The sequence below is a fragment of the Oryzias latipes genome, chromosome 10 (genome assembly GCF_002234675.1).
Source record: "Oryzias latipes chromosome 10, ASM223467v1".
NCBI classification, from domain to species: Eukaryota; Metazoa; Chordata; class Actinopteri; order Beloniformes; family Adrianichthyidae; genus Oryzias; species Oryzias latipes.
In genome coordinates this window covers 12,321,740-12,346,293 of record NC_019868.2, presented here as the reverse complement: position 1 = coordinate 12,346,293, position 24,554 = coordinate 12,321,740, and the positions used below count along the sequence as shown (strand labels likewise).

At 42.4% G+C, this 24,554-nt stretch overlaps 2 protein-coding genes across 5 annotated transcripts; one reads left to right on the top strand and one right to left on the bottom strand.

Annotated features, from left to right (window-relative positions):
- The first annotated feature begins 1,590 nt into the window (after positions 1 to 1,590).
- LOC101157546 (HRAS-like suppressor 3) lies at positions 1,591 to 5,236 on the top strand. Of its 4 annotated transcripts, none has more exons than XM_004073160.4 (6): positions 1,591 to 1,704; positions 2,230 to 2,294; positions 2,373 to 2,420; positions 2,997 to 3,105; positions 3,271 to 3,539; positions 4,587 to 5,236. In XM_004073160.4, the coding sequence occupies exons 3-6, from the start codon at positions 2,406 to 2,408 to the stop codon at positions 4,707 to 4,709; spliced, it is 516 nt and encodes a 171-aa protein (XP_004073208.1). In that variant the 5' UTR covers positions 1,591 to 1,704; positions 2,230 to 2,294; positions 2,373 to 2,405; the 3' UTR covers positions 4,710 to 5,236. The 4 variants fall into 4 exon arrangements, with proteins under 4 accessions (XP_004073208.1, XP_004073206.1, XP_004073207.1 ...); XM_004073158.4 differs by lacking the exon at positions 1,591 to 1,704 and adding an exon at positions 1,879 to 2,012; XM_004073159.4 differs by lacking the exon at positions 1,591 to 1,704 and adding an exon at positions 1,896 to 2,051.
- Positions 5,237 to 8,588: 3,352 nt separating this feature from the next.
- scyl1 (SCY1 like pseudokinase 1) lies at positions 8,589 to 23,082 on the bottom strand. The gene is made up of 18 exons (XM_004073218.4): positions 22,845 to 23,082; positions 22,128 to 22,268; positions 20,368 to 20,490; positions 20,056 to 20,282; positions 19,879 to 19,969; positions 19,032 to 19,187; positions 18,730 to 18,888; positions 18,522 to 18,629; positions 18,302 to 18,415; positions 18,057 to 18,212; positions 17,786 to 17,974; positions 17,547 to 17,622; positions 16,602 to 16,799; positions 16,351 to 16,493; positions 16,186 to 16,269; positions 15,799 to 16,098; positions 11,791 to 11,869; positions 8,589 to 10,724 (listed from the first exon to the last, which is right to left on the bottom strand). The coding sequence occupies exons 1-18, from the start codon at positions 22,950 to 22,952 to the stop codon at positions 10,600 to 10,602; spliced, it is 2,577 nt and encodes an 858-aa protein (XP_004073266.1). The 5' UTR covers positions 22,953 to 23,082; the 3' UTR covers positions 8,589 to 10,599.
- Between the last annotated feature and the right edge of the window lie 1,472 nt (positions 23,083 to 24,554).

The window sequence follows — 24,554 nt, the reverse complement described above, 5'->3', positions numbered from 1 at the left end:
TTAATGTACAAATGCATTCATTTGGATTGCATGTCTGTTCATTCCATAATAAACTACCAGAAATAACGTGTTTTGTCTGAAATATAATCAATCAGATAGATTCTAAAAGTGAGATTTAATACTGACAAGAGTGTTTTGTGGGTGGTTGAGCATGACATGGAATGGAATCAAACAGACATGAAGAAACTCCAAGTAAAATCCCATCTGGTCCTGTCAACTCTTTCTAAAGTTGCTTCATTTAAGGTGACGCTAAACTTTCACTGGATTATTGTTGGTAATAATGTTCACTAACATCACAGCATGTTTGAAGAAAAATGACTGAGAATATTAGAGATATTGACATTATACTGTAATTCATCCTCCCTCATAGTCATAGTATAACATTTGAACCATCCAAAATACTCCTTTATCAAAAGGTGACACAAAACTTTCACTGGATTATGGTTAATAATGATGTTCATGATCATCCCAGCAAGTTTGAAGAAAAATGACTGGAGAATATTAGAGAAATTAAAGTTATAGTTCTCCTAAGCATCCAGCCTTTGTGGTTAAAGTAAAACATTTGAACCATCCAAAATACTCCTTTATCAAAAGGTGATGCAAAATTTTCACTGGATTATGGTTAGTACTGATGTTCGCGATCATCTTAGCAAGTTTGAAGAAATTTGACTGAAGAAAATTGCAGATATTGACATTATAGTACACCTATAAGCGGCCTGCCTTTAGTTAAATTATTACGGATTACCTATTCAAAATGCACATTTATCAAAAGGTGACGCAAAACTTTCACTTGATTAATGTTAGTAATGTTGTTCATGATCATCACAGCAATGTTGAAGAGGAATGACTGTAGAAAAATACAGATATTGACATTATAGACCAATTCTGGTCTCCTCATTCACAGTCGGAGTATAACATGTTTATAAACCTCAATATAAGGTAAATACACGGTTAGAGTATGTTTTTGCAGTCATTTTTCTTCAAACCTGCTGTGATGATCAAGAACATCATTAACAACCATAATCCAGTGAAAGTTTTGCGTCACCTTTTGATAAAGTGGTATTTTGGATGGTTCAAATGTTATACTATGACTATGTATGAGGGAGGATGAATTAGACTACAATGTCAATATCTCTAATATTCTCCAGTCATTTTTCATCAGCCTTGCTGTCATGTTAGTGAACGTCATTATCAACAATAATACAATGAAAATTTTGCGTCACCTCAATTGAAGCAACTTTAGAAAGAGTTGACAGGACCAGATGTGATTTTACTTGGAGTTTCTTCATTTCTGTTTGATTCCATTCCATGTCATGCTCAACCACCCACAAAACACTCTTGTCAGTGTTGAATCTCACTTTTAGAATCTGTCTGATTGATTATATTTAAGACATAACACATTATTTCTGGTAGTTTATTATGGAATGAACAGACATGCAATCCAAATGAATGCATTTGTACATTGAATAACGATACAGGGCATGCATTAATTTCAGAGTACAGTACATGTCATTTCTATAAATGGTTACTGTGACATGGGTGATATCAGCGCTTTATGCCGTCTTTCCAGCTCGCTGGACGTGTGTACCGTAAACTATGATGTAAACGCGCATGCTGGCGTGACCGCACTTCCACAGATGTCGGCTCACTTGACCGCGGTATTAGAGGAGTCTGACTTTCGATTTCCATTTTTGCTATAAATAGGTAAGCCAGCTAAGTATCAAGTGTTATTACTGGACTTTTGGCATTCTAATGTATTTATTTTCATTAAAGTAGACTGTTCCATCTTTTTATAATCCATAAATAAAATGCACTTGTGGACTGACCCATTTCGGTCGCTTTAACCGTAAAGTATTTGATCCGTTCCGTCCCCGTGCGGACTTGGTACAGACCGTGGTGGTTGTTGTTGTTGCAATCAGCTGATCGCTCACAGCTGAGCTTTGCTCTCCATGTCAGTCGGGAGCGGCGGCTCTTCTAAACTAAAGAAAGGTCTTCTGGACGGTGATTTTCGGGTAAGGACCGCTGCAGAGCCTCGGAAGCTGGGAAAGAGGGTGAATTTCTGAGCCTCAAAGCATTTTGTGAAACGGCGTCGAGTCTGTCGACACAGAGCATCACAGCCTGCTAGCTAGTTCCTCCGCGTCGTCATTGGTGATGTGGCTGTTCCAATGAAGTTATACCCCCCGAATATATGAAAAATATATGCGTTTCCTGTTTGTTTGTTTTTCTTAGAAATTTTCAGCTTTTCCTCGGCTGCATAACAGTGCTTGATTGAAACGCTTTCAAAGGCTAAAAAGGTAAACGACAGCATCAAATAAATGAAAGAAAATGGCAAAGATGTGCTTAAAAACAATGTTTCGTGATTCTTTGATCAGAACAGGAAACCAGTCCAAACATCAGAGTGGGCCATGGCTCCAACACTGGTAAGCAAGTTGATTCTACTTTCTTCTTCAGAGAAATTGTTTGCCTGGTTTGAAACTGTATTTTTAATTCAATACATTGATTTTATGATTTTCCTTAAAAAAGTTATTTGTTTTAATTTTTCCTCATATAAAGACAGTAATTAAAGAGGAAATGCATAATTCTATGAAGTAAAGATTCCCATTTGTAAAGTCTAAATAGGCTGTGTAATCATCTAATTTAAAAAAATAATAATCCAAGGAAACCAAATTAGAATTTACATTTTAGGCCTTTTTCTTTCTCTCTACGGAAAATAACAAGCTGTCAGGAGGGTCTGTGTTTTGCTGTTTTAGAGGAAGTTTGTTGCAGTTTTTTCAGTTCTACATTTAATCAAACTTGTCGTGAACCTTTTTACAAAATTAAAGCATAAATTTAACTCGTACAAAGCATCATTAAAACACTCAAATTGTAAGCATACAGTGAGGAAATAAGTTCTCACAGACTGCCAGGGAGTTGAATCGGGTGAAAGTTTTTCAGAGTGTTGAAAGTGTTATGTTGTCATTATGAAACACATTTTTCTGTCCTGCTCTTAATCCCAGTACGATGTGAAACCCGAGCCGGGAGACTTGATTGAGATCGACCGTGGCTCTTATCAACACTGGGCTGTGTACGTTGGCGATGGCTTCGTTGTTCACATGGCGCCGCCCTGTGAGTGTCCAAACAGGATTCACGGAGCTTATGTCCCAAATATCAATCTGGAACAAAGAGTGTTCGATGAAACAAACTGAATTTAAATAGTTTTGAATATCAAGTTGTGCATGAAAGGCTATGAGAGAATAGCATTTTTCTTCTTCTTTTGTGATTGTGTATTAGTTGAGACTCCAGGTGCTCGTTCCAACAGCATCATGTCTGTCCTAACGGAGAAGGCTATGGTGAAGAAAGAGGAGCTCTGGGAGGTTGTGGGAACAGATCAGTGGAAGATCAGCAACAGTCTGGATGAAGAGTACGAGCCCCGGCCGGCTCCAGTTATTGTGGCAGATGCCTGCTTGCTGGTGGGCCAGGAGCGACCATACTGTGTCTTCACGGGGAACTGTGAGCATTTCGTCAATGAGCTGCGCTACGGAAAAGCTGAGTCCCGACAGGTTGGTGGAAACACTCGAACTTTTCTAATACAAACCTCTTTTTTAAAACCATTAGCGATAGAGAAAGAGTGGTGAGTTTAAAGACCCACTTCAATGAAAATTGTGTTTTTTGTTTTGTTTTTTGTTGTTTGTAACCAACGCCAATGGCTGCACGGTGGCGCAGTGGTTAGCGCTCCTGCCTCACAGCAAGAAGGCCCCCGGTTCAAGCCCTGGCTGGGGGGACCTGAAACAGAACATCAATGGGGGGCCTTTCTGTGTGGCGTTTACATGTTCTGTGTGGATTTTCTCTGGGGTCTCCGGCTTCCTCCCACCGTCCAAAAATATCCTTCATAGGTTAATTGGAAACTCTAAATTGTACATAGGTGTGAATGGGTGTGTGATTGAGGACATTCTACCCTGCGACAGACTGGCGAACTGTCCAGGGTGTCCCCTGCCTTCGCCCACAAGTGGCCGGGATAGGCTCCAGCAGCCCCGTGACCCAGAAAGGGATAAAACGGCAGAAGATGAATGTTGATTTTTGAAATGTTCTTGTGGCAATTTCCAGCTATTAAAAAAATTCACTTTACGCCGTGGTGCAGCGGCAGGGCGGTCGACCTCTGATCATAAATTGCAGGTTTGATTCCCACCTTGACCGCTCATGTGTCAATGTTTCCTTGGGAAAGACACTGAACCCCACCTTGCCTCTGGTGGAAGGTTGGCACCAGTGATTGGCAGCAGAGCTGCCACCAGCGTGTAAATGTGTTTGAATGGGTTTGGGACTGTAAAGCGCTTTGGGCTTTCAGAGAAGGTAGAAAAGCCATTTTTGTTGAAGTGCAAGCTAAATTAAAGTAGTTTTTGAGCCAAAGTGGTTTGATGCATTTTTGCATCCGTAACCAAAAAGGGGTTAAACAAAAACTTGCATCAGACACAAATTGCGTTTAAAAGTTTAGTGTAAAGTCCATTACTGTGCAATTCTGAGGAAAACTTCTTTTTAAACTGGAACAAATTCATTCAAAGAGAGCATAAAAGAGTAACAAACCGGCTCTTGTTTGCGTTTGTCCTCTGCAGGTGCGTAAAACAGGAGAGGCCGTGATGATGGCGGGCGTGGCTGCAGCCGTGGGCCTGGGTATCGTGGCTCTGGCCGGAGCGCTGTTTGGAGGCAGCAATAAGAAAAACAAGAACAACCAATGACTGAAATCCTATGCTTTTCAGGGGTTTCAGCAAACTCCTAACAGCAGCTCTTCAAAACTAATCACAACATAACACTGCCAGATTAACACTTATTTGTGATGTCACAGGAAGTTAGGGTGACCCTCATCATGGTACCTCTGCCTCACCTTTACCAGCCATTGATGTTCAAAAAGAAGCTGAGATCATCTATAGAAAAGCACAAACTTGATGATTCTTCTTTGGTGCCAACATAAATTACAGTAAGATTTATATTTGTATGCTTATAAAGGTTGGAAAGCACAAATTATTGAGGGGATGTTTTTAAGGTACAGAAGAAATTGTAAAATAATTTTTAACTGGTTGGAAATATAATCTTGTGGATCAAACTGTTTTAAAGTCAGCATTTAATTCTGTATTTGCCAATAAGCTATCAAGTTTTCCTGTTTCACAAGATTCTAGTACTGTAAAGTTGCACGAGTCTGTTTGTTCCTGTTTGTCTGTTTCTGACATTTGTTTGTGAGCTTTAGAATAAAGATTTGAAGCATGGAGTTGATTTGCTAAAAAATTTTTTTGAATCCAATGTTCAAAGTCTTACTGATCAATACATTTCAGATACAGGGTAAAGTTATGAAGGGGTTTGCCTCGACGAACCTTTGCCACTGTGCTGGAATGCCATGCTATCTTATCTTGCATAAAACACACCAGGATTTACAACTCGACTTGGCTTAAATTTACCAACTACATTAAAGCACGAACTAAAACTTTAAAGTCTTATTTCAGCTTTATTAAAAAAAAAACAGCTTATCATTGGCAGTGGATCACATCTAAAACCCACTAAATGTCATCACTTATGTTTGGAGCAAGAAATACTGGGAAGGTTTTGCAACTTGTTCCACGTAACCCTTGTGCTATCCTAGGCACTTTAACATTGGGAGTTGGGCCATCTAGACCCACTAGACCAGGGGTGTCAAACTTATTTTCACTGAGGGCCACATCAGCATAGTAGCTGTCCTCAAAGGGCCAGATATAACTTATACATGTAACTAAATGTAATGAAAAATAAACGTAACTACTCAATGTTACATAACTCATAACTTTTTTAAGTGAAAATTAGTTGCATAGAAAAAATGTTTGCTTGTTACTCTACCATAAATCCTTTTACATTTGATTCTGTCAGGTTAGGTTATGTGGACAGTGTTTAAGTTCTAATGTATAGTTAACCCAATCCGATATTTCAAATCCATTTCCCCCTAGATATGAATAAATACAGACCTATTTTTATTTTAAGAAATTAAAAACTTTTATGCTCTTGCGGGACACATTTGGCCCACGGGCCTTGAGTTTGACACGTGCACTAGACAGTGCGCTGAACCTTTTTTCTTTAATAATTTGTGAACCTCACTGGTGTCCATGGATTACATGAAATCTTTCCACCTTTATCATGGTAGGGAGAACACGTCAATGTAAGGGAGGGGTCATCTAAGATAGCACAAGGACAAAAGGACTGCAGAATGCATGTAAGAAAAAGAATACTCTTTATAAAAACTACTTAAAAAAGAGAACAAAAGAGGCCGAAATTAAATATAAAAAATACAAAAATAAGCTAACGCAGATCATAAGAACATGCAAGAAGGAATATTATGGAAAACTTTTAGAGGAAAACAAAAGTAATATCAAAAAAACATGGGGCATACTTAATACTATTCTAAGAAAGGGTAACAAGGAAGACTCCTATCCAAAGTATTTTATTAGTAAGAGTGAAGAAATAGATCAAAGGGAAGAGATTGCTAAAAGATTTAATGATTTCTTTGTAAACGTGGGACCTGAGTTAGAAAAGCAAATCCCGGATCCAGGAACATTTAGAAAGGATGTGCAAATGTTAATTGACAGAAATCCCAGTAGCATGTTTCTTAACCCAGTAACTGAAAATGAAATATTAAAGACCGTGAGAGGAATGAAGGGTAAACTCTCTACTGATGTTAATGGCATTGATATGGCCTTGGTGAAAACAGTAATCAGTGGAATTCTGAAACCGTTAGAATATATCTTCAATTTATCATTCCAAACAGGTTCATTTCCTAATCAAATGAAAATTGCAAAAGTTATACCATTGTACAAAACCGGGAACAAGCATCACTTCACAAACTATAGGCCAGTTTCTATGTTACCGCAGTTATCAAAGATTTTGGAAAAAATTTTCATAACCCGATTAAACTCTTTCATCGAAAAGCACAAGATACTGGACGAAGGACAGTATGGGTTCAGGTCAAATCGATCAACATCACTGGCCCTGATGAATGTAATAGAAAATATAACAAATGCTATTGATAATAAAAAACATGTAATCGGGGTATTTATTGACTTAAAAAAAGCTTTCGACACAATTAACCACTGTATATTAATTCATAAATTGGATCGGTATGGCATTAGGGGGTTAGTGCTAGACTGGATCAGAAGCTATTTGAGCAATAGAAAGCAGTTTGTAAAGGTTGATGGTGCTTGTTCCCAATGTTTGGACATTGTTTGTGGTGTCCCTCAGGGGTCGGTTCTGGGACCAATATTGTTTATTTTATATATAAATGATTTATTTCAGGTTTCTAACAAATTACGGCTAGTTCTATTTGCTGATGATACTAATGTGTTTTGTGATGGGGATGATTTGCAGCAACTCATTGAAATTGTTAAGAAGGAGATGGAAAAACTGAAGCTGTGGTTTGATGTAAATAAGCTTTCACTAAATTTAAGTAAAACAAAAATGATGTTATTTGGTCACCATAAGGGTAAAAATATTGACATTGACATGCACATAAATGGGGTGAAACTTGAAAGAATTTATGAAAATAAATTTCTTGGGGTCATAATTGATGACAAACTTACCTGGAAAGCACATATTAGCTACATACAAGCTAAACTATCCAGAAGTATTTCTGTCTTAAATAAAGCTAAACTGGTTCTGGACCACAAATCACTCCACATGTTATACTGTACATTAGTTTTACCATATTTTTCTTATTGTGTAGAGGTTTGGGGGAACAACTATAAAACAACGTTACATTCACTTTCAATACTTCAGAAGAGAGCAATACGAATCATACACAAAGTCAGTTACCTTGAGCACACAAATAAATTATTCATAGAATCAAAATTACTCAAATTTTACGATCTAGTAGAGTATTGTACCGCTCAAATAATATTCAAGGCCAAAAACAACTTATTACCCACAAATATCCAAAGGTTATTTATTACAAAAGAGGAAAAATACAATTTTAGGGAAAAAGATACATTTGTCATACATAAAGCACGTACAAATAAAAAGAGATTCTGTGTTTCAATTTGTGGAGTGAAGTTGTGGAACAGAACCAGTAAATGCTTGAAACAATGTCCAAACATAAAAGAATTTAAATATAGATACAGGAAGATGATCATGGATAAATATGTGCAAATACAAAAAAATACAGAATGTCAGCATTTATAAATCTGCATACTTTGACAATACGTTTTGTTATTCATTTGTATGTTGTTTGGAAATGAAAATTACATGTATATATGTACATATACACTTGGGTAGGGCACTGGACTCTGATGGTGGGAAAGTAAGGGCTTAGGGTAAAGGGGGGTGAGAGTTTATAAGATTTTTCTTCTTCTCACTCCCTTTTGGACTGGTGTTTATATCATTTTGTTTTGTTTTGTTTTGTATAATTTACTTGTCTTTTTCTTGTTTTTGTAAGTTTTGTCTCGTTCTTGTCTTATTCTGTTATTTTACATTTGTTTCACTAGTCCAAAATAAAAAAGACTACTACTACTACTACTACTACAAGGGTTAAAGAGTTTGGTTTGTGATGTTCTTCATTGTCCACTTCAACTGTGAGAGACTGAATGCATAAAACAAGCCTAGAAATTGCATTTTAGGATTTTATTTGTTTTAAATTTTTTGTACAACGGAGCAGAAAAGAAATATTTGATCTAAAACTAAAGTTCACCATAACCCTGGTTGACAGTGACACTGGTCAAACAAAATGTTTGCATACAACATAGTTGCAATGGACTTTCACACCTTCCACTGATCCTCTGTTGAATGGAGGTCCAAAAACTGAATGGGTCACTCCAGAACCTTGGAATTCTTATGTGGCACTTTTTTTATTTTTTATTTCCCGGTTGTTTATCACAAACAGATCCATTTTCATTTCATCTGACCACATGACATTCTCCCAATCCTATTCTGGATCATCCAGATGGTTTTGTGGTAAACTTTCCCGGGACATGTGCTGGCTTGAGCAGGGGGATCTTCGGAGCGTTTCAGTATTACAATTCACGATGCCATGTTACTTGTTACTATAGTAACCTTGGTTACTGTGCTCCCAGCTCTCTTCAGGTGACTGATCAGTTCCCCTGTTTAATTCTGAGCTCATTCCTCACCATGCAGATCATTTGTACCTCATCAGGAGGGATCTTGCATGGACCCCTTAGTGGAGGGAGATTTTACTTTCAGTTATATTGCAATTACAATTTGTGGATTGGATGCTGTGATGCTTCTCTTATGAAAAGGTATAATGTTAAAAACATAAATAATGCTGAAGTTTATTTTTTTTCACTAGGTCATGTGAATAACTTAAGTTGAATTTTCCATGGGTTCAACAAAGATGCAGAAAACGAATGTTGGTCTAAAACCGAAGCAGCCAAATCCAACGTGTCATCTGGTTTTGGTCTGCTCAAGGTATGAAGGTTAAGTTTCTATAAATGGAGTGTTTGCGTTGGAATGACTTATTACAGGTAATAACGAGCAGCTCTGGCATGATCACATTTTACAAATAGTTTTTTAAAAATCTGATCAATTGAATAATTTATGGTTACTCCAGACCTGACACCCAAAAAAGCCGTATAAGGTAAAATAAATGTAGTTCTATTAGCTTTATTTTAAAATGGCTCACATGCTACACCTCTCAAACATTGCACCTGCTCTGGGGATTAAAGCTCGTAAGCGCTGACCTGACAGTCTCCATAAGCATCTCCAGCAGGGGTGGCTGGTATTTGGTTCAGCTGCTGCAGCCCCCCCATCGAGTGTTTTGTATGAGCAACAGCACACCTCTTAGTGACACCCGATTGCAAACATCCCAAAGTCACATTGAATGTTCTGCTAAAAAGTCTGAAGCTCCACCTGGAAGCTTTTGGCGTCCTTTCACCTGTCACAGCAGATGTGTGTGGATGAATAAAAGGCACAAAGAAAATGGTAAAAAGGATTTCTTTTCGTAGCCATGATGGAGAGAATCTTTTTCTGAGTTCTGAATGACCTCTGCTGGCCGGGACTGATGCACAAACACACCTGCAACGAGACAGTAGAACACTGGGGCCACCTCAAACCACAAATATGCAGCTCACAGGGGCTACAAAGCCAGTCTGGAAGGAACTTTTAGAAGTGATTTGGTGAACCAGCTAGTTCCATGTGCAGTGTTGGGTCATTGCCCAGATGGTCAGTTCAGTAAATGGTGTAATTTGTGCAAAGTAAAGGTTACACTTTGTCTTTTGCAGGGCATGCATGGATTCCTTTCAAAATGGCTGATTTGGACATTTCACATCCACAGTGTGTGCAAACAGAATCTACTGAAAATGATCAGAATTCTTTTATATATATTCATCTTTTTTTTAAAAAAGTGTTACTTCATTAAGACAGGAGGAAAAGGGTATATACAGTTACTGTACAACAGCCAGTTTGGTTGATAAAAAAAAAAAAAGGTTAAATAACCGTTTTGCTTTGCTTCAAGGATTTCCTGTTTGTGCCTTTATCTTCATCAGTCAAAACAGAGATCCTTGTCAAAGGATGACATTCACGGTTTTCCCTGCTGCTCTGTCCCTCTGCGTGTGGACATTCAGTTTGTAGGGTGCCTGCAGTCCGTGTTCCTTTCTTCAGCCTACATCAGTCCAGCTTGCGTGCTCCCAGTTTCAGAGGACCTTTGGCCGCTTTCCGCTCCGCTCGCTTTGCCTCCAGCTCTTTTCTCCTCTCCTCACGTTTCTTTTTGGACAACTCTGCCTTACTAAGACCTGCATGATAAAAACAAAACAGTAAACAGACATTTCACTCTTATCAAATTCATTTCAAAGCAAACCTAAAGGAGCTCAGAAAATAGTTTTGTTGCCGCTACAGTTATCAAAGTTGCAGAGAAAGTCAAGAGTTTCTATGAAATTATTCAGCCTCCTTGGATATTTCAGCGATTTTTGCTTTGATAAATGGAACCAGGATCAATATATAAATATTAGGAAGTTGACCACATTTTGCAAAACAAAAAAGAAAAAACAGTTTTAATGTCAAAAATGTACATTCAGGCAGCCCATAGTAGATTCAGATAGTAGAGTCGCTACAGATATAGTGTTTAAAGTAACACAAAGACTACATTTCCTTTTTGTTTATTAGAAATGTACAACTTTTCTTTTACTGGACAAAAGCATTGTTCTATGAGCTTTTTAACATACAGCAAAGCATCTCAGAGGAACAAGTCTCACTCTAAAGTTTTCATATATATAGATCTGAAAGCATTCAGAGCATTTATTGAATATTGGACACAACTGTAAACCATAAGTTCCTCATTGCCAGGGATCTATTAGGAACAATGTGGATCCCTACCAAAAATAACATTTACCGGAAAACACTCAATTACTGACTATAAGCTTCCCAATCTCTTAAGAAGAAGTACATTTAAAAAATAAAGTGTTTTTTTTAAACCGGAAGTTGCAATTAAAAAGATGCAAATAATAGACAACATTGAGGTCTGATTACTAATGTTGGCATTTACTTTATCAGCCGTTTGCTTTAATATAAAGTACTTTGTCTATGTAGTTTAAGTCAAAGGAACCAAAAAATACATAAGAAAAGAAAAACCCAGATATAATACTACATCCATAACGGGCTCAGAAACGCGCCTTCAAGCCCCCACTTTCATAAAAAGTCTACGTAAATGCACATAAATATGTTTCTGGCTTCCACATTCAAAACTCATTTATACAAAGAGTGTTTTTCCTCTTTTTGATCAGTAATTGCACAGAATGACATTTACTTTGTGAGCTTAGTTTATTGGAGAGATGGCTGAATGATTTTTTTACATAGACTTACTCTGGCCTCCTTCCACCGACTCCCAGCTCTCATCGGCTCCCCAGTCTCCGGCTGTCTCGGCACCCCAACCATCTCCACCCTGTCAAAAGATGAACAGTAAAGAAAGATATAAAAACAAAGTTCCATCCATCCATCCATCCATCCATCCATCTTCCTCCGCTTATCCGGGACCGGGTCGCGGGGGCAGCAGACTGAGCAGAGATGCCCAGACTTCCCTCACCCCAGCCACTTCCTCCAGCTCCTCTGGGGGAACCCCGAGACGTTCCCAGGCCAGCCGAGAGACGTAGTCTCTCCAGCGTGTCCTGGGTCTTCCCCGGGGCCTCCGCCCAGTGGGACATGCCCGGAACACCTCTCCAGGGAGGCGTCCAGGAGGCATCCGAACTAGATGCCCGAGCCACCTCAACTGGCTCCTTTCGATGTGGAGGAGAAGCGGTTCTACTCCGAGCTCTCCGCGGGTGACCGAGCTACTCACCCTATCTCTAAGGGAGCGCCCAGCCACCCTGCGGAGGAAGCTCATTTCAGCCGCTTGTATTCGGGACCTTGTTCTTTCGGTCATGACCCATAGCTCATGACCATAGGTGAGTACTGGAACGTAGATCGACCGGTAAATTGAGAGCTTTGCTTTTCGGCTCAGCTCTCTCTTCACCACGACGGACCGATAGAGCGACCGCATAACTACGGACGCTGCTCCGATCCGCCTGTCAATCTCGCGCTCCGATCTTCCCTCACTCGTGAACAAGACCCCAAGGTATTTAAACTCCTCCACCTGGGGCAGGGACACTCCACCGACCGAGAGATGGCAAACTACCTTTCTCCGGTCAAGGACCATGGCCTCAGATTTAGCGGTGCTGACCCTCATCCCAGCCGCTTCACACTCTGCCGCAAACCGCCCCAATGCACGCTGGAGGTCCCGGTTCGATGAAGCCAACAGGACAACATCATCTGCAAAAAGCAGAGAGGAAATCCTGTGGTCCCCAAACCAGATCCCTTCCGGCCCCTGGCTGCGCCTAGAAATTCTGTCCATAAAAACTATGAACAGAACCGGTGATAGAGGGCAGCCCTGCCGGAGTCCAACGTGGACCGGGAACAGGTCTGACTTACTGCCGGCTATGCGGACCAAGCTCCTACTCCGGTCATACAGAGACCGGACAGCCCTCAGTAAGGCTCCCCGGACCCCATACTCCCAGAGCACCCCCCACAGGATGCCACGGGGGACGCGGTCGAACGCCTTCTCCAAATCCACAAAACACATATGGACTGGATGAGCGAACTCCCACAAACCCTCCAGCACCCTAGATAGGGTGTAGAGCTGGTCCACTGTTCCACGACCAGGACGGAAACCGCACTGTTGTTCCTGAATCCGAGGTTCGACTATCGGACGGACTCTCCTCTCCAGTACCCTGGCATAGACTTTCCCAGGGAGGCTGAGGAGTGTAATTCCCCTATGGTTGGAACACACCCTCCGGTCCCCCTTCTTAAAGAGGGGAACCACCACCCCTGTCTGCCAGTCCAGTGGTACGGTTCCCAACCGCCACGCGATGCTGCAGAGACGTGTCAGCCAAGACACTCCCACAGCATCCAGAGACTTGAGGTGCTCAGGGCGGACTTCATCCACCCCCGGGGCCTTGCCACCGAGGAGCTCGTTGACTACCTCAGTGACTTCAGCCCGGGTAATGGACAGCCCCACCCCAAAATCCTCACTCTCCACTTCTTCAAAAGAAGGCGTGTCAGTGGGATTGAGGAGATCCTCGAAGTACTCCTTCCACCGCCCGACAATGTCCCCAGTCGAAGTCAACAGCTCCCCACCTGCACTGAAAACGGTGCCTGTGGAGAACTGCTTTCCCCTCCTGAGTCGCCGGATGGTTTGCCAGAATTTCTTCGAGGCCAACCGATAGTCCTTCTCCATGGCCTCACCGAACTCCTCCCAGGACCGAGTTTTCGCCTCCGCAACAGTCCGGGCCGCAGCTCGCTTAGACTGCCGGTACCTGTCAGCTGCCTCTGGAGTCCCGCAGGCCAGCCAGGCCTGGTAGGACTCCTTCTTCAGCTTGACGGCATCCCTTACTTCCGGTGTCCACCACCGGGTTCTGGGGTTACCGCCGCGACAGGCACCAGAGACCTTGCGACCACAACTCCGAGCAGCAGCAGAGACAATGGAGGTGGAAAACATGGTCCACTCGGACTCAATGTCCCCAACCTCCCCCGGTACCTGTTTGAAGTTCTCCCGGATGTGGGAGTTAAAGACTTCCCTGACGGAGGGCTCAGCCAGACGTTCCCAGCAGACCCTCACAGTACGTTTGGGTCTTCCAAGTCTTTCCGGCCTCTTTCCCCGCCAGCGAATCCAACTCACCACCAGGTAGTGATCGGTGGACAGCTCCGCCCCTCTCTTCACCCGAGTGTCCAAGACACAGGGCCGAAGGTCACCTGAAACAACTACAAAGTCGATCATCGACCTCCTGCCTAGGGCGTCCTGATGCCAGGTGTACTGATGGACACCCTTGTGCTCGAACATGGTGTTCGTTATGGACAAACTATGACGAGCACAGAAGTCCAATAACAAAACACCACTCGGGTTCAGATCAGGGGGGGCGTTCCTACCAATCACACCCCTCCAGGTGCCACTGTCATTGCCCACGTGGGCATTGAAGTCCCCCAGGAAGACAATGGAGTCCCCCGTTGGGGCACTTTCCAGTACCCCTTCGAGAGACACCAAGAAGGCCTGGTACTCCGAACTGCTGTTCGGCCCGTAAGCCGAAACCACAGTTAGAGACCTGTCCCCCACCCGGAGGCGGAGGGACATGACCCTCTCGTCCACCGGGGTGAACTCCAACACTTGGCGGCTGAGCTGGGGGCTCACGAGTAAGCCTACGCCAGCCCGCCGCCTCTCACCTTGGGCAACTCCAGAGTGGTAGAGAGTCCAACCCCTCTCTAAGGACTGAGTTTCAGAGCCCAGGCTATGTGTGGAGGTGAGCCCGACTATATCTAGACGGTATCTCTCAACCTCTCGCACCAGCTCAGGCTCCTTCCCTCCCAGAGAGGTGACATTCCATGTCCCAAAAGCCAGGTTCCATGATCGGGGTTTGGGCCGCCGAGGCACCCGCCCTCGACTGCCACCCAAATACAAAACTTTGTTTTGTATGAACCAAAACAAAGTTCATACACTTTAATTGGGCTACAACAAACATTGTGCTGACACAAATACTTTCCCTAATGTCTAAACAACTAGATTCATAAACTTTTTTCTATGCAACTAATAATGAGGTCACTGTGTGTGTAGTTAAAAAAAAACTAATTTAAAAAGAAAGCCTAAATAGATTTTATCAGGCGAACCGCATATATCTAAAACCCTTAACCCTCCATTTTCTAATGCTGCGATCACACTGAACGCAATCTGCGTGTCAAATTTGCGTCACCTGCTTCTCTTTTGCAATGCTTGAAAATTGCTTCTCAGTGTTTGTCCAACTTTGTGTTCATAAACTTGCTGCTCCTGGTGCATGAGGCTGAAGCTACAGTCAAAGGTTTTTCGCCTCATGGCCACATGGAAGCATCGACTGTACATCTCTCAGTGTGGTGAGCTTCACCACTTCCTGCAGGAGCTGCGTCTGGATGACGGCCGTTTTCAGCGGTACTTCTGTCTTACTGTGACACCGTTTGAGGACTTGGTGTCCCGCATTAGTCACAACAAATATAATAAAATTCAAGTCCTTTTTTATTATAGTCGTCATACAAAAAAAAATATATATAGCCAATTATGGACTTTATTGTTGACTCCACCCGCTGATGATACGTCAAGTCCATGACATTCTTTGCCAAAGTTCAGATGTTTGAACTCTATATTGCTTCAACGTCTGAAATGTGCTGCCACTAAACCGCCGCGCCTAACGCTCAAAACGCGCCTGTCATTGACTTAACATTGAAAGTGGCCGCTTGTGCTGCCCTAACCGTGTTCAGTGTGAACGGAGCTCAGGACTCAAGAGATTTCATTCTGAACTCGACTCATTGAGCTCTCACCGTGCCGGCGGCGTTGTTTCTCTGGGACACGCTTGCAAACAGATCATTCTGGAAGGAGCCTTTCCCCGTACTGCTGGTGTCCCAGTTGTACTCGCTGGCCAAGCGTACTCCCTCAGGCAGAGGCCTTTTAGCGGTGTCTGCCTCCTCCTCCCCCCAGTCGTTGCCCCAGCCTTCCTCGCCTGCAGAGCTCTGACCCTGGCCTTCTTTCTCATTGGACCAGCTGTCATCTGCATCCCAGCCAGAGCTGCTCCAATCAGAGCTTTGCTTCTTCACAGCCATGGATGTGGATGAACGACTCACCTATGTGAAAAAAGTCACATTTGGTTTAGTTCACTGTCATGAGTCCAAAAGGGGGCATATACTTATAAAAAGAACAAACAAACATACTCCTCTGTCACTGGCCTTCTTTTTGGATGACGACATTCCCGTCCAGTCAGTGTTCCAGTCATCAGCAGGGGTTTTTCCTGGCTCCTTCAAATAAAGAAGCAACCTTTTAAGAAGCTGTTATGGAAGATAATCATTTGACCAAACATGTTAAGAACATCAGTCCACCTCCAAACTTCCCCAGTCTTCTTCATCATCCCATCGGTCTCCAACTGGCTCTTCTTTATCGTCGGTGACCTCAATGGTGCGGCTGGCGTGAGTGGAGGCAGCTGGAGGAGCCTCAGAGGGCTCAGGGCTTTTATCTTCTGAGCCTGAATATGACATAAACAAGGAGAAGCCCTCAGGTGTTGTTTTTCTTCAGTTAGAATTTAAAGTGAGCGTCCACAAACACAGCTGAGCGACGTGGATGTCTCCCTCACCGGGCGCTGGAGCTCCGATGGCGCCGCAAGACGAAGCGGTGTTGTTAGCCGTCTCGCTGCCCTCGGGTGTGGCACCCCCCTCTGTCACCGGGGCATTTCGAATCAACTTTGATGTAAGCGACGACACGCCGGTCACTGCCCACCCGGCCCAGCTTGATGACGCCCCCGCAGGCTGAGCGCTGGACTCAACGTCCTTTTCTGAAGGACAGACAGAGCCGTGTTAAAAATATTTAGAATAAAATTAACAATCTTATGCTAAACAGAAAATCACGAGCGACCAGAAGAAAACCTAAAGGGTTTTTTTTTTTTTATCTGAGCCAGAAAAGGAACAGCACTTCACACAATTCCTGTGGTCACAAAACCTCTGGAGGGAGCAAAATACAGAAATAAAGATATTTTGCTAAAAAGGACATAAAGATGACGATAACGGAGCTAATGGACAAAGTTATTCCAGTCAAACAGATGCTCCAACCAAGTTTTCCAAAATCTGGATCCATATTGCTAACATCTCATTGACCTTTTGATAAAGAAAAGTAGGAGGTATTGTGACATTTTCAAACCGTTTATCACAAATGATATCAATGTTTTGAGATCCTCTAATCACTAGTCCAGATAAACTGCAGCCACAAGGCTGTGAAAATTAGATTAAAAACATTTAAACAATTGACACAAACAATGTAGTTTTTTTTCAAAAACATAATTTGACATAAAATAAGACTCGCATTCACAACGGTCAATTTGAAAAAAGTCACAAGACTTCTCCTATTTTCAGGTAAATTTATATACTTATCTGGCATTTAAACTACCATTCTGGTAACCTTTAAAACTGGTTTGATCAATGAAAAAAAGTGTTCCTTTTCTTGAGTAATGCAGCCTTAAAAACATAATTCATTTGTAGTCAAATGTTCTTTGACGGACTGCAGCTTATTGAAGTTTGATACGTACCAATTTCAGACAGCTTGGCTGGATCTTCTGACACCATCTCTAGTTTGGAAAGGAAACTCTTGATGGCTTTAAATGTCTAAACCCAAGAGAGATTGGACAAGAGGTCAGACTTTGATAAAAACAAAAAAAAACATTTATTCAAGTGATAATAAAATGTCTCTAATCTTTTCTACATCTAGTGGTTTATCAGTTAGAGACGGTCTTGTCTTGCCTTGGATGTGCTCGCGCCTTTCCCGTACCTGATCCCTGACGTTCTTGTCAGGGTCAACAGTGACGGTGCAGAGGGTGGGCAGGATTCGGCCAGCGATCTCCGTTATGCTGTAGTAGTTGTGTGTAGCGGCAAAGCCCAGGACGCCAGCAGCACGGGAAGCGGGAAACGGGTCTTTAGTCGCTCGAGAAAAGGCAGAAATCAGAATACGCTGTCGAGTCTGTGAAAAAATACAAAAGGAAAACTCTTCATGAAGATTTGGTTTTCCTAAGTACATTAAAACATAAGGACCAGCGCTTTACCCCGGCATTGAGGTAGGAGGCGATTTTCCCCAGACAGACGGTTGTGTTGCAGCGTATGGGGCCTTGCTCGTCTCTGGCCTGCAGCCGTGCAAATTGACGCATCAGCTCTTGGTTTAGGTTTGTCTCATTGAGTTTGGGAGCCAACAGCAGCATAGACTGTAGAAACAACAGGAAGTAATGGCGGTTACACGGAGGCCGACATGTTTAAACCCCTCTCTAATATGTGCTGAACACTGGCGACCGACCTTTACAGTCTGCTCCCGGATGGCAGGATTGGTGTCTGTGAAGCCGTGAACAACATGAGGGAATATTTGGGAGTTAACTGCTGCCTCGTTGAGATACTGAATGAACTGCTCCATCTGGATCAAAGACCAGGGAAAATTCATGTTTGTCAAAGTGTTTTAAACAATGTTGGTGCTAAAGAACAGGAAAACAGCCGTTAGCAAGTCCTGCATGTAGTCCAACCTGCTGCAGAAGTCGTATCCTCATGGCTCGGTCGGTGGAGGAAAACATTTTCACGATGACAGGAATGATCTTTTGCTGATACTCGTCTGCAGACAGGAACTTTCCCACCTGACGGGAAGACAAGAAAATGCGATTTTTTATCGAATTTGTTCTAGAAATGAACCTATAATCTGCTTCCGTATTGGTGTCATTAGAAACAAACATTCACCTTGAAGAGCGGCGTGAGAATGACTGCGCCTGCGTTGCCAAACTCAAAGGCGGTGAGCAGCTGAGGAAGAACTTTATGTTTGCAGAAATCTTCAGGGAAGGAGTCCAGATTATCGCTGAGCTCCTGGAAGAACTGCTGCTTTTCAGCTGGCTCTTTGATCTACAAAGGAATGATTTACACCTTTTTAATTTCACTGCAGCATCAGCTGTAGTTGTACAATTTGTTTCAAACACAAAAACCACGTTTATCCTAATGCGCCACATGTTTCTACGTAATCAAGCTTCAGATGAGAGTTTTCAAACCTGGATCTCTTCCAGAAAAAGGTTGCTCTCCACAAAGCTGTTACTCAGAAACCCACCGGGGGCTCTACAGTTCTGGAGAAAGCGGGCTGGGTTTGGTCGGGCACGGGGATTGGCTCCAACCAACTCACAGTAGTGAGGAACCAGTGACTTAGGGATCTGAGGGAGCACACACAAGTTATATCCCAAAGTTAATTCTTTCACAGTGGCTCACAAAAACATCCAGTGCATGAATAACATTTCCATGGAGATTTAAGATAAATGAAATATTTTTCTTTTCCTATATCCCCTTGTCTTTTGACATTCATGTGATTAACTTTTAGGTGAATGGTAAACTGTACATTTATAAAGCGCTTCACTACCGTCTACTGGCCCAAAGCGCTTTACAGCCACAGACCCAATCACGCATTCACACACACACACACACACACACACGTGGCGGTGCCGCTGCCAAACACTGGCACCAACCTATAACCATCATGAGCAATATGGGGTTCAGATGTGGGGTTCAGTGTCTTGCTCAAGGACACTTCAACACAGTGGTGCATAGGAACCGAACCAGAGGTCGGCTCCTCTACCTCTGCACCATGCCCCCCCCTTATTTCCTTTGATGGAAAACTCTGAAGGGGAGCAGCCAAAAAGAAAAAAAAAGATAAAACATTCTTATGCTAATAGTGGAATCTGAATTTCTAACTCTGATCAGACTAATTTGATGTCAAACAGTGGCTGAAAAACAACCATCTTCTACTACTCATCCAGGACTGGGTCGGAGGAGCAGCAGCCCAGATTTCCCTCTTCCCAGTTCATTCCTGCCTTTAAATGAAATGAAAAAACTGCTTAAAGGTTGTACCTTTCCCAGTGAACGTAGGGAGGAAGTGCGAGGTAGAGGCCCGTTAAACACTTCCCAAATCAGACAACCGAGTCGCCACACCTCCCCTGCCCTGACACAAAACAATAGAAGCACTTCAGTACATAGATTTTCACAGAAAAACCGAACTTTGCATCAATTTTTAATGGCCCCTCATACCACTTCTCTCCGCTGTTGTTGGACATCTCTGGTGGGTCATATTTTTCCATGTCTGGGTAAACAGATTTTGGTTCTGGTAGAGAGATCCCACTGGGGTCACCCTGCTCAGGGGCCACATGATCCAGAGCGCCAAGCTTCCACTCCCCAGCCCGGTCCACAAAAATGGCCCATATGCCCATGTTATTATGAAGCAGGTGGCAGTCATTCACCAGAAAACTCAGTGCTTTCTGTGAAGAAACGAGGGGGAGGAATCACTGCAAAATTACAACTGAGCTAGAATGTATTTCTGATGGTGTGTTGTCTTTTTCTTACCACTATTTGGTGCAGACCCCAGGACACTTCCAGCTCCCCAACACCACTTTTTTCTGTCTGCGCCTTCAGGTGGACGGCTAGAGGCGTGACCTGCTCAGTTACCAGATACAGGCTCTTATCTGTCTGTAAGAACCAACACAAAGAAAAAAAAAAATCGACTTACTACTCACTGAGAAATTGGGAAACACATTTACCAGACATTCACCATATTAGAGTCGAGGTTTTTCTTCAGTAATGTGGATTAAAAACAAGATTGAAGCTTGTGAATAATTGATAATAGTAAACTAATCTTACATAGGTGAAAAAATATATCTTAAAACACAGAGCTGCAGGCGTCAAATCTCTACCTTCCTATTGACAGCAAAAACCAACACAGCGGATACTAAAAATTCTTAAATATTTGTTTTCACGTTCTTGGTTTTCAACAAATTAAAAATTTTCTTTTTTATATTTTTCTACATTTCTTGTTCTGGCCCTTGGTGTAACAACCACAAGTAGGTGAGGCTGGGGTGAAGACATCTCCCTGTATCTATTGAAGCTGGGAGCTGCAACCGTGTATGGCCCTGACTCCTACGCCTGGCGCACATGATACCATGCAGTCGGACCATGACAATGGATCCTTAACCGATTAAAAGAACTGTTGTGCTTCTGCAAAGGCGGCAGCTTTTGTTACGCCCATTCTGGTGATCCGCCTGCCTACTGTTTGTGTGAACCCCGAGCTCTCATCCTCTTTGTTGTGGGCCTTGGTTTCTGCAGCGCAGGAGTTGTTCATTAGAAATTCACCTCTAAGTTGTGGACAGGATCATCCAAGCTCTCTGTTTACACTCTCTCCGCTAGCCAACATACCCTCACAACCCCAACCTGACATTAAAGATGCAACAGGAATGGTGAGCAATGTTGGAGCTGTCCAGCCGTGCAGTTTTGAGCCAGATACTAGCTCAGACAAGGAAAACCAAAACGTATAAGAATCTATTAATCTACAAGTGGATCCATTAGAATGGAGCAGCAGAGAACTTGTGGCCCACCCACCGTATTTTCTACGTAGCAAATACAATCTTTTCAAACAGGTGTTTATTGTCTGCTGCAGATTAAAAGGGATTTGAATAAAGAAATACTGAGAAATGTAATTTTAACCTTAAATTTATTTATTTATGTCCTCCATCGTCCTGACATGTTAAAAACACAGTTTTCATTGGAGTGGGTCTTGAATCACATCCCCTCCAGTCCGGTTCATTTATTTCTTTATGTTTCACCTTCTTGGCTGAAGAAGAATGTAACCTGGCAAATATAAAGATCGAGTAAAGGCTGTTCATGTCTCAATAGAAGTCTATGGGGTTTGAGCAGGTCCTTCCTGTTTGGAACGCCACCAGGGAGAAATACTCCGTCCAGGTCTCATATACAGTAAATGTTTCATACTCTATGTTGGGTTTCAACAGACACAAAGAAGGAATATTGTACAATATGAAAACTAATAAAGTGGACATGAAAAACTTTTAATGTAAGGGGATTGTAGTCTATGCAGAATGTTTTTTTTATAACCATCTTTCCGGCTTTTTATTGGTTTCTCTAAATCACATCTAGATAGGTGTGTGTGTGTGTGTGTGTGGTACTACACTAATAATCAAACCTCCTCACACTCACTCACCTCCATCTAGTCATGTGCATTGCATGCAGAAGAAAAAAGTAGATGGTACACGGATAAACACAGGCAAAGAACACCTTAACAAAAGCAACCAAGAACATGCCATTGAAGGGAATACCTCCAGGCCGTCCACATAAGCCAGAATGTTGGGATGCCGCAGAGTCTTCATTCGTTTGAAGGCCGCCTTGGCGAGCTGCGTCTGCTGCTCTGTTCCTTGGGACACCTCGTACACGAACACGGACACGGGCTCTCCAGAGGTCTGAGACAACAGGTCCGGACAGCCAAGTTCAACAAATTATTAGCAAGCCATATCCGCTTGACAGCTGCCACGCACGTGGTACTTTATGTACATTCTTTGGTCAAACATGACAGCATAAAACGAGATGACGTTAAGACGAGGAAGTTGACGCGCGAGCGCCTGCTGATCCTGTTTCCTGAAAGGATGACCATCGCACAACTGCTGACAATAAATTAACACTATGTTGTATTAATTAAAAACGACACAGAAAAAATCCGTGTCAACATAATGTGTGATGTTATTATATTAATTTAACAGATTAAAAAGATGTTTTAATTCCGCTAAAACTGGGTGACGTGGCGAGAAATGCGCGACTGTCTGTGTAAACAATAAGGTCCGCTTAAAAGAATATACAAAAAACAAAAACCTGAGAACAAGAGTGGGAGGCACATGGCTTATATCACACAAATAGCATCTAAAAACCCGCAGCACGCTATAATTCTTCCTTATTTTTCATTCGTGTCTCGTAGAGGCCACCATCGCATCAGTGGGGCTAACGCTAACTCGTTCTCGAAAAATTAGTCAAGCCGCTTTCACCTTCCGTTTTCCTCGATGTAGACTCCAAATCCCGGACCTTTCTGGGCTGTCTGGGAGAATTTCATATCCGAAGTCTTTGACTGGATCCCTGGCGAAAAAGGACCACATTTTCGCCTTACCTCCACACAACAGCAGAGGGAAGCTTCAAGCTGCGGCTAGGTTTAAGGATAGCGCAGATGGGAAATGCTTCCGAAGAAACGTTGTTACTGTGCGTTGGTTCCGCATGCTGACGTCGGTCGTGTCTTGTACAGTGGGGGGGGATTCAGTCAGCCACCAATTGTGCAAGTTCACCCACTTAAAAAGATGAGAGGGGCCTTCAATTTTCATCATAGGTAAACGTCAACTATGAGAAACAAAATGAGTGGGGAAATCCAGGAAATCACATAGTTTGATTTTTTAAAAAGAATTTATTGGTAAATTATGGTGGAGTATTTGGTCACCTACAAACAAGCAAGATTCCTGTCTCTCACAGACCTGTAACTTTTTCTGTAAGAGGACCTTCTGTTTTTCACTCGTTACCTGTATCAATGGCACCTGTCCACAACCTCAAACTGTCACACTCCAAATTCCACTCTGGCCAAGACCAAAGAGCTGTCCAAGGACACCAGAAACAAAATTGCTGACCTGCACCAGGCTGTGAAGACTGAATCTGCAACAGGCAAGTAAGCAGCTTGGTGGGAGCAATTATCAGGAAATGGAAGACATACAAAACGACAAGAATAGTGAGCAAAAGTCCCATTAATACTTGGGGGGACCTAGTGACCGACCTGCAGAGAGTAAACAAAGGTTACCACACAGATGTGTACGGTACTCAAGTGACAGATGTGACAGAGCCTGGAGACGCCACGGAGAATGTTCTGCCGCCTGCAGTATGTCCGGTTTGGCAGACAGTCAATAGTTTTAGGTGGCATTTCTTTGGAAGGCTGTCCACGCTTTACCTGACTGCATTGTCAGACCCCTTTTGAGACCATATGCTGGTGTGATTGGCCCTGGGTTCCTCCTAATGCAAGAATATGTCAAATATAAGCAGTTTCTGCTAGACATTATTAACCTTTGTGGGGTTGTTTTTTCAGTCATTTGTTTAGCTATAGGATGTGTTTCTCTGTAGTGGTTGTGTTTACCATTTAAAAAAATCCTTACCTAGGGTAACATGTCCATCGAATAACTCTTTCAATGATTCACTTTTAGACCGCATCAATGTTAATAATTCAAATGTTTTGATTAACATTTAAAAAGTGAAATCACATTTAAAAGTCAAACAAATCTATTTTATAAGCAGTATTTTTACCTGGAAAAAATATTGAATTTATTGAATGTCCTAGTTTGCTATCCACTCATTTTCTAATAGTAAGAAATGGTCTCGTCTTATTTTGTCAGGTTTTTTGTGAGAAGGCAAAAGAAACACTTGTATATTCTCCCTTTTGCTTACCTTTTCTCATCCTTGACATTTTATCTTCATTTGGAGTTCATTTGATTCCGTTTTGTCTTGTCTTCTAGCACAATAGTTCATCTTCCATTGTCAGAATTTTGTTTTTATCTCAACAGTATAATTAATCACCAATGCTTGGTTAACTTTGCCTCATCTTAACCACTTTTCTTCTCACTGCTTTCAAATTGACAGAAGGGTTACAGGTAATTGCCTAATAGGGATGGAGGATGAAATACTGTCACATGAGCTGCCTTATGCCATTTAAGTGACTTTATTGACAG

Excerpts from the sequence above, each read along its gene's own strand:
- LOC101157546 (XM_004073160.4), top strand. Across the intron at positions 3,106-3,270 it reads TGTTCACATGGCGCCGCCCT|TTGAGACTCCAGGTGCTCGT; the intron begins GTGAGTGTCCAA and ends ATTGTGTATTAG. Across the intron at positions 3,540-4,586 it reads GAAAAGCTGAGTCCCGACAG|GTGCGTAAAACAGGAGAGGC; the intron begins GTTGGTGGAAAC and ends TGTCCTCTGCAG.
- scyl1 (XM_004073218.4), bottom strand. The coding sequence starts at position 22,952 with ATGTGGTCCTTTTTCGCCAGGGATCCAGTCAAAGACTTCGGATATGAA. Across the intron at positions 22,269-22,844 it reads TACATCGAGGAAAACGGAAG|ACCTCTGGAGAGCCCGTGTC; the intron begins GTGAAAGCGGCT and ends CTGTTGTCTCAG. Across the intron at positions 11,870-15,798 it reads GAAACAACGCCGCCGGCACG|GGTGGAGATGGTTGGGGTGC; the intron begins GTGAGAGCTCAA and ends ATCTTTTGACAG.